Source organism: Cyprinodon tularosa, unplaced genomic scaffold, assembly GCF_016077235.1.
Source record: "Cyprinodon tularosa strain WSP-4 unplaced genomic scaffold, ASM1607723v1 ctg43, whole genome shotgun sequence".
In the NCBI taxonomy this organism is placed as follows: Eukaryota; Metazoa; Chordata; class Actinopteri; order Cyprinodontiformes; family Cyprinodontidae; genus Cyprinodon; species Cyprinodon tularosa.
The window spans coordinates 713,823-728,281 of record NW_024039152.1 but is presented as its reverse complement, the minus strand read 5'-3'; the positions used below and the strand labels follow the sequence as shown (position 1 = coordinate 728,281).

Below are 14,459 nucleotides of genomic sequence, written 5' to 3'. Positions count from 1 at the left end.
AAAGGGAAAGAAAACATTTAAAAACAATTAAAAGCGTGATTCAAAATTAAAAACATTTAAAATTAAAAAGAGAGAATACAGAGACGGGCAAATTTTAAATTTTGAATAAAATCTACGTAAATGCAGCTGAGAACAGGTGGGTCTTCAGCCTGGATTTAAATAAACTAAGTGTTTCAGCTAACCTAAGACTTTCTGGGAGTTTGTTCCAGACATGTGGAGCATAGAAGCTGAACGCAGCCTCTCCATGTCTGGTTCTGACTCTGTGAACTGATAAAAGGCCGGATCCGGATGACCTGAGGGGTCTAGTAGGTTCATACTGGGTCAAGAGGTCACTGATGTATTTTGGGCCTAAACCATGCAGAGCTTTATAGACCAGCAACAGAACTTTAAAGTCTTTTCTCTGATGGACCGGCAGCCAGTGTAAAGACCTGAGAACTGGACTAATGTGGTCCACTTTTCTGGTCTTTGTGAGAACTCGAGCAGCAGAGTTCTGAATGAGCTGCAGCTGTTTAACTGATTTTTTAGGTAGACCAGTAAAGATGCTGTTACAGTAGTCAAGCCGACTGAAGATGAATGCATGGACTAGTTTTTCCAGATTTTCCTGAGACATCAGATCTTTTATCCTTGAGATGTTCTTCAGGTGATAGTAGGCTGATTTAGTGATCGCTTTGATGGGTTTTTCAAAGTTTAAGTCTGAGTCCATCACTACACCCAGATTTCTGGCCTGATTGGTGGTTTTTAGGTGTATGGACTGAAGTTCTGTAACAACCTGCTCTCGTTTCACTTTAGCTCCAAAAACAATCACCTCAGTTTTGTTTTTGTTCAGCTGAAGAAAGTTGAGGCACATCCAGTCATTAATCTCATCAATACATTTACCAAGAGCCTGTACAGGGCCCCGGTCTCCTGGTGATACTGTAATATATAGCTGAGTGTCATCTGCGTAGCTATGGTAACTAATATCGTTGTTCTTTATAACCTGAGCCAGTGGGAGCATGTAGATGTTAAACAGAAGAGGCCCCAGGATAGAGCCCTGGGGAACTCCACAGGTCAATTTTGTCTGCTCAGATGTAAAATTGCCTACTGACACAAAGTACTTCCTGTTCTCCAAGTATGTTTTGAACCAGTTTAGTACAGAACTAGAGAGGCCCACCCACTTCTCCAGTCGTTGGAGTAATATAATGTGGTCAACGGTATCAAATGCAGCGCTGAGATCCAGTAAAACCAACACTGACATTTTACCAGTGTCAGTATTCAGACATATGTCATTCGTGACTTTGGTCAGAGCAGTCTCAGCGCTGTGGTGCTGTCTAAAACCTGATTGGAAGACATCATGACGGTTGTTTTCTCTTAAAAAGTCATTTAGCTGGTGAAAGACTGCTTTTTCAATGATCTTACTTAAAAATGGAAGATTGGAGATCGGCCTGTAGCTGCTCATCTGTGTCTTGTCTAGATTATCCTTTTTTAGCAGAGGTTTGATCACAGCTGTTTTCAGTGACTCTGGGAAAACACCTGACGTTAGAGAGCAGTTCACAATCTGAAGCAGATCTGACTCCAAGGTCTTTGAGACCTTTTTAAAAAAAACAGTGGGCAGGATGTCCAAACAGCAAGAGGAGGAGTTCAATTGATGCAAGATGTCCTCCAATTCTTTGCTAGTAATGGGATAAAACTGTGTCATGATGTTTAGACTTGGTGGACACGATACAAGACCTGAACCTGCTGTTGTTGAACCAACAGCTTGTCTAATAATTTGGATTTTGTCTGTGAAAAATTTGGCAAAGTCATTGCAGGCTTTGGTGGAATAAAATTCAGGTGCTACTGACACAGGAGGGTTTGTTAGCCTGTCGACTGTAGCAAATAAGGCCCGAGCATTATGACCGTTTTTAGTGATGATGTCAGAAAAATACGAATTCCTTGCATTCCTTAGCTGTAAATTATAAAAGTGAAGTTTCTCTTCATAGATGTCATAATGAACCTGTAGTTTTGTTTTTCTCCATCTGCGCTCAGCTTTCCGACACTCTCTCTTTCCAGTTTTCACCAGAGTGGAATTTCTCCATGGAGACCTTTTCCTTCCAGGGACAACTTTCACCTTAATAGGAGCAATAGAATCCATGACACTCAGCATGTTAGCATTAAAGTTAGTGACCAGCTCATTGACTGAAGCCCCAGACAGGGCAGGTGTTAGAGAGAGGACCTGGTTAAAAATCTCACTGGTATTTTCAGTTATAAACCGTTTTGTTATCACCTTCTTTGAGACATTTGTGTGCACTGAGATGGTACTCTCAAAGAAAACACAGCAGTCATCCGACAGCCCCACATCACACACCGTGACCTTAGAAATGTCCAGACCCTTCGAGATCAGTAGATCTAAGGTATGTCCTCTATTGTGCGTGGGCTCTGTGACATGCTGGGTCAACCCGAAGTTGTCCAGAGTGTTAATCAGGTCTTTAGTCCCTTTGTCCTGATGACAGTCATAATGGATGTTAAAATCACCAGTGATAACAAGATGGTCAAAGCCCGCACAGATCACAGACAACAGTTCAGTAAAATCATCATTAAAATCTGCACAGTATTTGGGCGGCCGATAAATATTTAAAAACATGACTCTGGATGAGGCCGTCAGCTGTAAAGCCACGTATGGAGTGAGTCCCTAAATAAGACAGCAACCCCCCCACCTCTCCTGTTCACTCTGGCTTCACTGATGAAACTGAAGCTAGGGGGCGTGGCCTCAATAAGAGCTGAATGACCGTTTTCATGTAACCAGGTCTCAGTTAAAAACATAAAGTCAAGGCTATGTTCGGTGATAAAATCATTGTTTAGAAATGATTTTCCTGCTAAAGATCGAACATTTAGTAAAGCTAACTTAAGCATTCTCAAAGTATCATCATGTTTTGGAACAGGCTGTATGTTTACTTTTGATAAAAACCTTATAGAGTGGAGCTCTCTGTGTTCTGACAGAGCTACATTTCTCCTTCTGTTACATATCAAAACAGGGATAGTAAAACCTTCTAAACAGGGTCCCACCTTGTTCTGGGAAAGTTTATGACTACTAAGTCAAAAGTAACATTGGAAACAGCTGCTCTTCATCCAATCTTAACCCGCTTGTGCTTGCCTATTTTATTATAGATTGGTGGTCAACAATCTTAAATATATTAATCCTTTTTGTTTTAAAGGAGAAGTCCGGTCACATTCAGAATACAAATAGAATGGAAACATATGAAAGTACTTTAAGAATGAAATTATTACATACTTTTGAATAAATTATAACTGTTTTTAATTGAGTAATTTCATATGTGCTTTACCGCAGACATCCATGTTTGTCAGAGAACACTACTGCCACCTACTGGTTTGTGACGTCACAGTGCGGTATCGGCTGTTAAGCAAGTCCTAGTGCTGTATCTGGTGTTAGTCACAACACGCTATTTTCCATGATGGTGACGACAAGTTCACTCTACAAAGCAGAGAGTAACGGATTAATGACATGTTTCTTCTCTGGCCAGAAGTTCGATGGCAAATCCTCCCTCTTCGTAATCCAACAACAAACCCGTCCGTGGAGGATCATGAATTGAGAAGGTGAAATAACTAATTTTTTTTCACGTTTACCCAATGTATTACAACCTCCAACTGCCATGCATGTGGGCATTGTCATTTTAACTATAGCTCTCGCAAATTTCAATGGTGAAGTCCTCTGGAAATCTTAAATAATTGTTGGTGATTGCAGGGGTGTCTAGTAGCTCTTTTAACTGATTGATTTTGACTTTGCATTGATTTTGCTTGTAAAGTGGGAAGAATGGCGCTAGGCTTACCGCACTGCGACGTCACTGCCAGAAGATGTCAGGGGTGAGGTGTTACTATATTTGGCGCAAAAATGGCTGCTCCCAGACTCAGTGATCGCAACGAAAAATATTGTTTTACTTCTTTTACTGATTAATGCTAAATTCATTAAATCACAGCGAACATATTAGTTTAAGGTATAAATAATGACCTATTGGTTATTCCTTGCTGACCGGAGTTTTCCTTTAACATTGCAGTTATGCGCTTTAAATATGTGTTGGTATACAGGTATTGCATTCACCCAGTGCAGTTGGCCGATGCAGATTTTAGCAGCCAGTAAGGGCAAAGAAGGGTCGTCTGGTCTCATCCTGGCACATTCTTTAAAAACAGACACAGCACCGACCCACTGGAAAACACACACACACAACAGGAATGACAATCAGTCAAACAGTGAGAGTATTAAACGCACATCGTCTGTCCTTACACAGCCCTAATAGACTCATTTAGAAACACAGTCACTTAATACATGTGGGTCAATCATTAATGGGCCTCATGTACACTGACAAAGGCACACACTCACACACACAGACACAAGGGCAAGCCCTGGATAAAAGTGGATCTGACGTCACCAAGGCGGCCCCCCTCTCTTTTTAGGAGGCAGACTATTTCTAGAGATCCCCATTGATCAGAGAGGTAGCTTTATCACACAGAACAGATCGATTTCTCTGTCGGACAAAGACACAAGAACACACTAGCACACAGAGGGAGAGACATGAGGGAGAATAACTGGAGTTAGTCCTAACCCTAACCCTAACCCCTTAAGCATAGTAATATTACAGATTGAAAAGAAAGGTAATTTATCAGATAATGGTTTTATTCAGACCATATAAAAAGTGGAGGATAGTGGGACACAAGGCTAATGTCTGTTGGGTGAGAGGTGGGAGCTGATATTTAAGGAAAAATAAGTTTACCTTTCCGGCCGCCATGAGTGACAGGCCCAGCTGGTGCCAAAGGTGGAACTCGTTGTATGAAAACTTCATGGCTCGCTCCAGGCACTACAAACAGACACATTAACATGTTTCAATCATGCAGCTTTTAGAAAGTAAGAGGAGGTTTGAACATGCAGATGTACTACGTCATCCTTTTTGTTGTTCTTCTTGGACTAAATTAGCTTGAAAAGTGCTTGTCAGTCAGCGCTCGGCGCACACTCTGCCGTTTCAGTGCACAATGATGTGATTGACGTGTGGGGTTTCGCTCAGTCAGAGGTTGTCAGTCAAGCAGGAAATGAGGTCTGCCTGATGTTATGATTAAACCTTATGCTCTTAATGAAAAGACAGGGCCCTCCCCCACACGGGTCTGAATCCAGGGGGGTAGCCTGGCATCCATTTAGTTTATTTGGTTATTCGTTCCAATTCAGGTTTTTCTTTGTTCTAAGTTTGCAGGGGACCCTGTCGTGAGGTAAAGGCTTCTTTAACCATTTTAAGGTGGTGATTTTATGGAGGAGCCGACCCACAACACCCTAAAGGGACCCTACTGCTGTTATGTCAGAATTTGGCAAACACTTACCACTTGAAAGGAGGTAATTTTAGGCTTTTAATGATTCAAATTGAATGTTGTTGTTTTTATTCTCGGGGGGGAAATTATTATACAGCAAATAAAAGCATCTCTTTTAAATAAGAAATTGATCCTCAAGTTGGTCCTATTGTTATTTTTTTCTAGTTGATAGAGATTTGATTATATCCAAATTACATGGAAACCAGATGCTTTTTGTAGAGCCAAGCATCAGGCTGGATATTTGGCAGAAATGGTAAAGCTCTTTGAATTGATTGGTTTTATTGAACAGTTTTAGCTTTTAATTGCTTAGCCTTTGTTTTAGTAACTCATGACCAGTCTGGATGTTTGTTTTGGATCGTTGTGATGGAACGACCAACTGTGTCCAATTTCAACCTTCTAGTTGCTGATTTGAGGTCAAGTTAAATAATATGTTTTTATTTAATCTACTTTGTGAAATGTTCCAAAACAGTATGGAACATTTAACCAAATATCAGTGGAGGTGTATCCATGTACATATAAAGTATTTGAATATTGTGAATTTGTTGTTGCTCATTTTAAAGAAGTGAAACTCATATATAGATTCATTATAGCAAGACTAAAATATTTTAATCCTTTATTTGCTATCAGTTTGAAGTCTTGTGCCATAAACCATGATAATGACTTTGGACATTGGGAACCAACATTAATCATAACTATTGGGTCAGGAGGATTAAGGTTTGCCTGATTTACAGATATTACTTTCCTAAATGAAGAGTCTTAGAAAATTGTGTCTTTTCGAAGTTTAACATGTTTTTTAGAATAAAAAAAAAGTCCTTTAAAAAGTGGGACTCAAACTGTCTCTTAGCTAAGAGGACTACATGCCAACATTGAACTAAAAAGTGATGCCGCTTGTGCAGGAAAATTCCTCTCAGGTTAGGCAGACGGCATTTGCTTTCCATGGCACTGTCCTTCCAAAGACCACGCCCCCACATAGCGCAACCATGACAACCAGTCAGAGTTTGTGATGATAGCTTAAGAGTCTAAGATTATATAAAATTAAGGCCGTAGCTTGAATGATGGGCTGCTAAAGACTGTTCTGGATGGCTTGATTCCCCATATGATGTCATAAGGGGAATGCTTTTCAGACAGAACATTTTGAGCAAACATCAGCTAAGAGGTGAAGAAAGGTAATGATAGAGTTGAAAGAGTTCTTTTCTTTTATGAATCTCATACACAGGCTTCAGGACACATATGACTGTTACAAAAATGTTTATAATGTTAGTTTGCTTAATATAGGACCTTTTATATCTCTTTTTTTTATGACATAAAATTAGTTTTCTGGCAGGGATGCTTTTTATATCCACGGTATATCTTTATCTCTTATTTTTTTGGGAAAACCATCTGCAGAAATACTGCCCCAGAAAAAGATGTTGGAAATATGAGATCAATGCTCCCATTGCAGAATGAAGAATCAGCCTTGCCAGAGGCGAACACATAAAATAACTTAGCCTGACGTCTGCTTTTGTTTTGGAGGACAATCTGAAGACAACTTACAGTAACCTCCATTAATCTAAAACAGGATGCCTGATCCTCTTGAGCACAATCAGTGGTTCCTAAGAGGGATGAACTGGTGGATAAAAGCGTAGAGACGTCCATATTTTTTCTAAATAAGTAACAATGAATTCTCTTTTGTCATTTCATGCCCAATAGGATTTTTCTAAACTCTGAACTTTCCTTTAGGTTCCTTTAACTGTTGAATGATGTATGTTAGAAGACATGATTTATTTGTATGAAATACCCTCTTTCAACTTTATTTGGAATACTTAGGAGATGCTTTAGGTGATGATATGTGGGTCAGAGTGAATAGAAATGTTCAATACAAAACCTTGACTGTTTAACATTCATGCTGCTTCTATAAACACAAAAAAAGAGTTAAATACGGATTTTCCTGTTTGTTGATATCAGCACTGTCAGCCTCACAAATCATGGTGATTCAATAATGCTTTTACATAAAAATACAAATTATGAATGATTTTATTATGACATCAAAAAAGCCTGATGGTGACTAATATCTAGGTTATATTCTGAAAACCTCTAATTGATGCTTTCCACAGTTTAGACAAATAAGTCGGAAAACCTAAGCTGAGGTCTTCCCTGTGGTGGGGGTCATATTAGGACCAGGAGTTTGAAACAAAGAGGGATTCAGTCTGGAAAAAGAAACCTTCCAGATGGCATGTTGCTGGGAAACCTCTGACCTCCACATTTATTGCCACACCTCAGAGAGCATGGCGTACTGCCCCCTCCTGGCCATGCCAATGGTAAGCAGGTCATAGACGGAGGTGGCATCCTGCAGGCTGGCCTGGCGAGCCTCAGCCTGGTCGGGCAGGCGGCTGATCACCGCTTCACCGCTGGTCTGTTTGGATTGAAAGAGGGGGGAAAAAGATGTCAGGACAGCCGGCCCCTATGAAGAACAGTATTAGTACTGTATGAGCGCGCCTCACCATTGATTCTGTGATGAGCAGCAGCAGCACTGCCTCCTCCACCACGTCCTGTGGACAGAAGCAGCTGTAAAGACAACAAAAAACAAAACGGAAAAGGTCCAAAACAGGAAGTTTTACATTGTTTGCTCACGCAAACACAAACAAAGAGAACAACAGCGGATTACAGAGAGTGTCTGGTTTCTGTTTCACCTGCGGAGCTGTAACACAATACAGACCCCCACAGATGTATCAGCGCTCAGCATCATCTCAGATGTCACATACAAACACAAACACACACATCCCTTCTATGTCCTATTGAAGGACACAATCTGCAGACATCACCGCAGCCTTTTATGAAGAAAAAAAAAACAAAAAAACCTACGCGATGATAAAAGCAATCATCAACACTGACATACAGCTATTCCTCAGGGGAATTCTGCTCCTCCACTCCTGCTAATCTCAGACATGGATTTAGATCTTCACTTATGATAGTGTGGGCTGGATTAGTCATGTGGTGACTAAGTATGGCTCACGGGGCCTGGGCAATGTTTGCAGGATCCCTGCAATGAGTGAAAGGCAGAAATGAAACGATAATAAGGTGATGCAGAATGATGAGCAGATCAGATAACAAGCTTTTGCTTTCAGGATTGAGAAAGTCCTATTTGAATCTTAGAGGACGTGTTCCACCTGTTGATTGTCTTCCAATTGACTATGCTACCTTTGTTTATGCTCACATCCATTCAAATGTTACACATTTTCAAAGTATTTGAGTTTAAAATACTTTGAAACTTTGAAAACGTTACAGATCAACATAAAGTATCAGATACAAATCTGTACATTTTGACTTGTATTTGTATCAGAGATATGATGGAAAGGGGGAGTAGCAGCCTAGTGGTTAGGGCATAGAGCTTGGAATCCTGCAGTTGTGAGTTCGAAAGCCACTCCCACAGGCTGCCACCCTAGCTCTCTAAGCAAGACCCTTAACCCTCGATTGGTCCCGGGGCGCTGCACAGTGGCAGCCCACTGCTCCCCAAAATGGAATGGGTTAAATGCAGAGTTAATTTAATCTATTTTTTTTGAGAGATCAATAAACTGAAATTTATTTATTATTTTTATTATTTATTTTAAGGTTTCAATCAGGGTTAATTTTCCAAACCCTGATGTGAAAGTTAGGCCGACCAAGGACAGCATTCAACAGGGATGCAGCAGTGAAACTCTGGAGGAGCTGCAGAGATCCACAGCTCAGGTGGAAGAATCTGTTGACAGGATAACTAATATTGCGTTCCTCACATAGCTGTCTTTATGGAACAGTAGCAAGAAAAACATTTCCCTCCAAGTCATGAAAGATGGTATTCAAGTCTTTTTTTTCTTTTATATATTGTTATTATTTACATAATAACATACATTTTACTGTTACACATAGCAAAATATATTCAACCCATCAACCAATCATGCAATTCTGCCAACACCAATCATGTCTTTGGTGGTGGCAGAATTATGCTGTGGGAATGCTTTTCCTGTAGCATAAACATGGAGGCCAGTCACAGAGAGCTCTGAACATCATGCATGATTATATACAGAAAATAATCATGGAAAAAAACTGCAGAAGACTTGAGTAAGTGAAGCAGTTCCTTTTCCTAAAACCTTCAGCCTAAGCTACATTCAAATAAATATGGACCTCAGGGCCATCTTCATTACTTTTTTTGTAAAATGTTTTGAAAATCATGTCACACGTTTATTTTCCTAATTCAGTTCTGTTCCTCTTGTGTTTGTCCATCACACAAAACCCCAGAGAGATACACAGACGTTATTAATGTGACAAAATGTGAGAAACATTCCTAAAAAGCTGAGCTGATTACTGAAACTAACATTATAGTATTCAAGTATTAAAACCCAGTTACTTAATTCTGTGGCCTGAGTGGTCTAGAGAATAACGACACGATTCCTGGAACACAAAGACGATATGTACCAATCTGTGCCGTAACGCTGTGGTGGTTTAACAGTGGGGTACTTGGCGTCTTTGGAGGCGGCTGCTCCCTCTCTCTGGAGCCAGACTGCAGGCGGGGGCCCAAGCGGGGGCCAGTAGCTGTCCTCACTCACAGAGCTCAGCAGCACCTGTGCTAGCTTCATGGCTGCACACTGGGATGCAAGAAAGAACACAAACCAACAAAACATCAATGCAGAATCAGATTCCATCAGAAATTTTAAAAAAAGCTTCATTTATGTATTTATTTTTCAATTCAACAATACTATTACGAGATGTTTGAGCCTGCAACCCCCTCACCTTCCTGAAGCTCTGAGACCCTCGTGACTCCACCACCCTGAGCACCCTACGCAGCTGGTGAGCTCCCTGTGCAAGATGACTTCCACACACATTTGGCTTATGTTACTTTGATGAAAAGATTTTTGAGTAAAAATAAATGAAATCATAGCAGTTTCAGACAAATAATGTAAAACAGCTCGGGGATATTTCCATTTGCAAACACAGGAGAATGAGGAGAGCTAGTGAATAAAGGTCGGCCATCAGATCAAATACAAAGAGGAATTTAATATATATATGATGGAAACACTGGTCAATCTGAAACTTGAGGCCTTCAACAGAGATTTACATTTATTTTGTTTCAGTGCAACACTGACACCTAGTGGTTCATATCTATGATCACATCGTCTTCAAGCGAAATCTGACAGACAAGAAACCCTTACAGTAAATTCACATACTGACAACCTAAGCCTTCTGTTAATATTCCAATATTAATTAAAATCATGAAAACTAAACAATTAAATCAGTTTATCAACAGGTTCTTAGTTGAAGCAAGCACACATTTCTCTTGTCCACCTGGGTAGTTTTAATTGACTCTGCTTCTTTTCATTTGAGTTCTACTCATTAAATGTCAGATTAAAGGTGGAGAATATTTGGATATAATTCAAATACGATTTAAAGTTTTAAAAACTCCTAATATTACCAAGCATGTGTGGATGTTTCAGATCAGTTCGACAATAGATTATATAAAAGCAGACAACAGCTGACAAACCTGTTCTTTTCCAATATAGATTCACTTCTAAAAATGGAATAAATGTAAATATATACATTTAAATCAAGTGTTTTATTTCCTGAAGAAATGCTGGTGTTTTTGTTAGTTTAATTATGGAAGAACAGCCTGGCTAACAACAGAAATTGTGTTTAAAGTGAGTTAAGGTCAAAAGGGTTAAGATAAGCCATTAATAACCAATAATTTTTAATGCCTGTGATTCATGCTGGGTGTTGAAACAAGGTGTAGGCCGCTGATCAAGGTAAAATCTGTGCTCTATAAAAACGGTTTTAATACTTTTTTTGGCTCAAGAACCACAGGTCCAGAATAAAGCCCTGATTTTAAGCGGTCCAAAAAAGATAAGCAAAGATGCCATTTAGACAAAAGCCAATCTAGAGAGCTGAGTCACTTTCCAGGTGAGATTTTTTTTTTTTACCTATAAAAGTTTGCAAACCTTTTTTTAGACAATGTAGGAATAGCTGGTTGTACTTCTGCTGCACTCACCCTCTCTGCAGCAGACAGAGGTAAGCACTCTGCAGGGCCGCCTGCAGGAAGAAGCCCAAATCAACATCAACAGGTGCAGAGAGCAGGCTGCCTTTGGTGGTTTTGGCATGGGGGGTGGTTACCATCTGAAAGCATAAACTGGTATTATCATGTAAACATGCCAACATCATGCATACTTTGTCTAAATGAAGGCCAACCTTATCAAGCTCCTGCAGGTAGGACAGAGCTGCATCACACGCCCTCAGAAAGCAGGACAGACTCTCCTCCTCTCTCTCTGAAAGGCGAATGCGAGACACAGCCGACAGCGTCTGGTGGTCAAGAGACAGACCTGAAATGAATGCATAGATAATGATGATGATGGCTGCTTGATCAAGCAATTAAAGTCTGAAACACAGAAAGCCTTCTGCACTTATAGAGAAAAAAACACATTAGAAAAATCCTTTTCTCTTCAGATCTTCCAGATTATCAGCCTCCGTTTTAGCCCACACGTCTATCAAACCCATCCTCTGAATATCCTCTATCCCCACAACCATAAAACCAACCTATGCTCCTCATCCTTTTTTCCTGTCTTGTCCTTTTTCCACTTCTAAGGACAGAAAAACAAATTAAATTCACACCTTTTCAGCTTGTGTTTATTTTCAGTGGTTTTCCAGTTGCTTCCTGCTCTACCTAGACACCAACAGTTCTGGTTCTTTAATTGTTTGGGTTTAGCTTTTGGAACATTTGAATTCTGGCTCCATGTTTGTTCCTGTTTTTCTCCAAGTTTTTGGATGAATCAATAGATGAAAATAAATGGGCCTCTGTTTGGATTTCCTAAGCTCACCAGTCAGCACAATTACAGACGGGCATGGAAAGAAGAAAGGGCTTCACATTCCACGGCATCAAAAAAGGTTATTGTCAACGCTAGGTTCGGAATTCATTTAGTATAAAGTATACTTAAAAAAGGAAAGTGGAAAAGCTGACTGAAAATACCATCAAGACATCAACATTTTTTTTTTTTGCTGCCCATCAGCAAAAAAATGCTGATTCTCAGACATGAGTTCTTGCACATTCAATTTAAAAGCAGACGGCAACACAAGCACGAATCCAGGAAAATAACCCAAAACGAGGAGACGCCCGTGAGAAACGCACACAACGAGCAAAGCAATGAAGAGAATCCAGTACTGAGGAACTGCAGAGGAGGAGTATATATGGGGACAGAACAAAGAATGAAGTAATCAGTTAATTGGGAGCAGGTGTGGATAGAAGCAGCTAGAAAGGAACTTAGGGGAAAGGAAAGAATAACTAACTAAAACTAGACCAAAGAATAAATAATAAGCAAAAATGCTGAAAAGAGATAACAAGGAAGGGTATAACTAAGAATTCAAAAATGATAGAAATATTGAACATACAGACTAACATAAAATAAAGCATAATGGAGAACTCTAATTGAAAACTTACACGGAACCTAATAAGTCCAAAATGGCAGATCATGACACTGGTTCCCGACGTAGAAGCTAAAAATATAAAACTTTTCTGTCTCTAATTTACTTTTAGACTTTCATTGCATCATATCTCTTTGCTGTCAGTGAATACAGAAACATACAGGAAACGATAATCAGGTTCCTGGAAGACCAGATGTTCAAACTGGACCCATTAGTGCAAATATTCAAGGAGTTCAAGAACTTTCCAAGATGGGAAGGAGGGCCTGGGGTGCTGAGCAGCCTGGGGCTCGACGCCAGGCCAAATCAAATAAGCAGACAGCCACCAGCCGTCAGACAGCATCCACGTCTGACTCGATTCCCACAGCAAAGAGCTTCATATCCCACAGAGAGGCCTGAGAAGGAGCTTCTGCTGCGACCGACAGTAAATATCCTTCAGGGGGAATCAAAACAAGCAGAGGAAATCTAAATCTGACAGTTATTGCAGTAATATGCCTTAATGTTTCATAAGCATGAGGTCATGTCCGATTATCAGGAAACAGGGAGGGTAACGACATAATGATGATGAGTGAAACAAGGTTACATAGAGTGCGGGTGTTCTGTGAGTGTGATCTACGGCCTCTATTGATGCCAGCGCTCAGAGCCCAGCAACAGACAACATGACGTTAGATCTGATCTCCCTTGAAAACCCACAAACTTCATCACACAGCAGATTCTATACTTTCAAGGCTGTCAAATTTCAGGATACTATTTCAGGACAGCAAGCAGAAAATAAAAACCTTATTTATTCTTTCATGTTTATACGCTCAGGTAGGGATTCAAACAACTCTTCACCGTGACTATCTCCCCCGATAAAGCAGACAGTTTCCAGCCATGTCCCATCTGCTTCAAAAGACTCCTTCAATAGCCGGGTAGCTTCAGAACCACAGACAAGGTCACTTTGCTCTTGCTTGTTTCATATTTCCCAGAAAAGGAATCAACGTTTAGTTTTGCTGGTCTGTTTTTTTACACATCCTCCAGCTATTGCTCTGTAGACTTTACAGTTTTCCTGATGGGCTCTAAAGTGCACAAACAGGTTGATATTCACAGGCTTTCTTCATTTCTAATTTCTTGTATATATTTTATAACACATCAATACACAGATGGATATATTCCCAGCATTAGCTTCTGTCTGTGTTCATAACAATGTCTTACAGTAATATAAGGCTTCAGACTTTACATATTTTCTCTTTGCGTTTTCACTTGTTTCTATCTTGTGCTATTCTAGTTATTTTTTATTGTATTTGAGTTCTTATGTTTCTTGTTTGCCCTCTATTGCCGTCTTGTGTCAGTCTCCTTTCCCCTAGCTCCCTTCTATGTGCAATTACTATAAAATACCTGTGCTATAACCTGTTTCTTTATATTTAACACCCACTGCAATAGCTATATATATATAAATATTCTTCTATATAATGTATGTAAATACCTTTTGCAATAACCACTTATTTGTTTCTGTCTCTCATATATACACCTCCTGTTCAGTCACTATTTGCTGGTTCCTTCTCATTATTTCTTTGCCCTTCTTGTCAGTTTAGTCTGGATTTTAGTATTTTGTTATTTTTGTTTTTTGTTTTTGTTGCCATCTTTTTATATTAAGTCTGCAAGAAACCACCTCCAGCTTCAGTCTCTGCATTTTGGTCCTCCTCTCAAACCGGTGTCCTATAAAACCATCATATTTCCTG

General features: G+C 39.8%; 1 protein-coding gene across 3 annotated transcripts in view; it reads right to left on the bottom strand.

Moving 5' to 3' along the window:
- Positions 1-14,459, bottom strand: part of ttc7a (tetratricopeptide repeat domain 7A) — a 71,509-nt gene that overhangs the window by 46,833 nt on the left and 10,217 nt on the right. For all 3 annotated transcript variants that reach the window (XM_038299489.1, XM_038299490.1, XM_038299491.1), the window contains 8 exons: positions 11,515-11,645; positions 11,318-11,442; positions 10,069-10,147; positions 9,754-9,923; positions 7,806-7,869; positions 7,580-7,717; positions 4,743-4,826; positions 4,073-4,177 (listed from right to left, as the gene is read on the bottom strand). In XM_038299489.1, the coding sequence (XP_038155417.1) occupies positions 4,073-4,177; positions 4,743-4,826; positions 7,580-7,717; positions 7,806-7,869; positions 9,754-9,923; positions 10,069-10,147; positions 11,318-11,442; positions 11,515-11,645 (896 nt within the window). The remainder of the gene's footprint in view (positions 1-4,072; positions 4,178-4,742; positions 4,827-7,579; positions 7,718-7,805; positions 7,870-9,753; positions 9,924-10,068; positions 10,148-11,317; positions 11,443-11,514; positions 11,646-14,459) is intronic.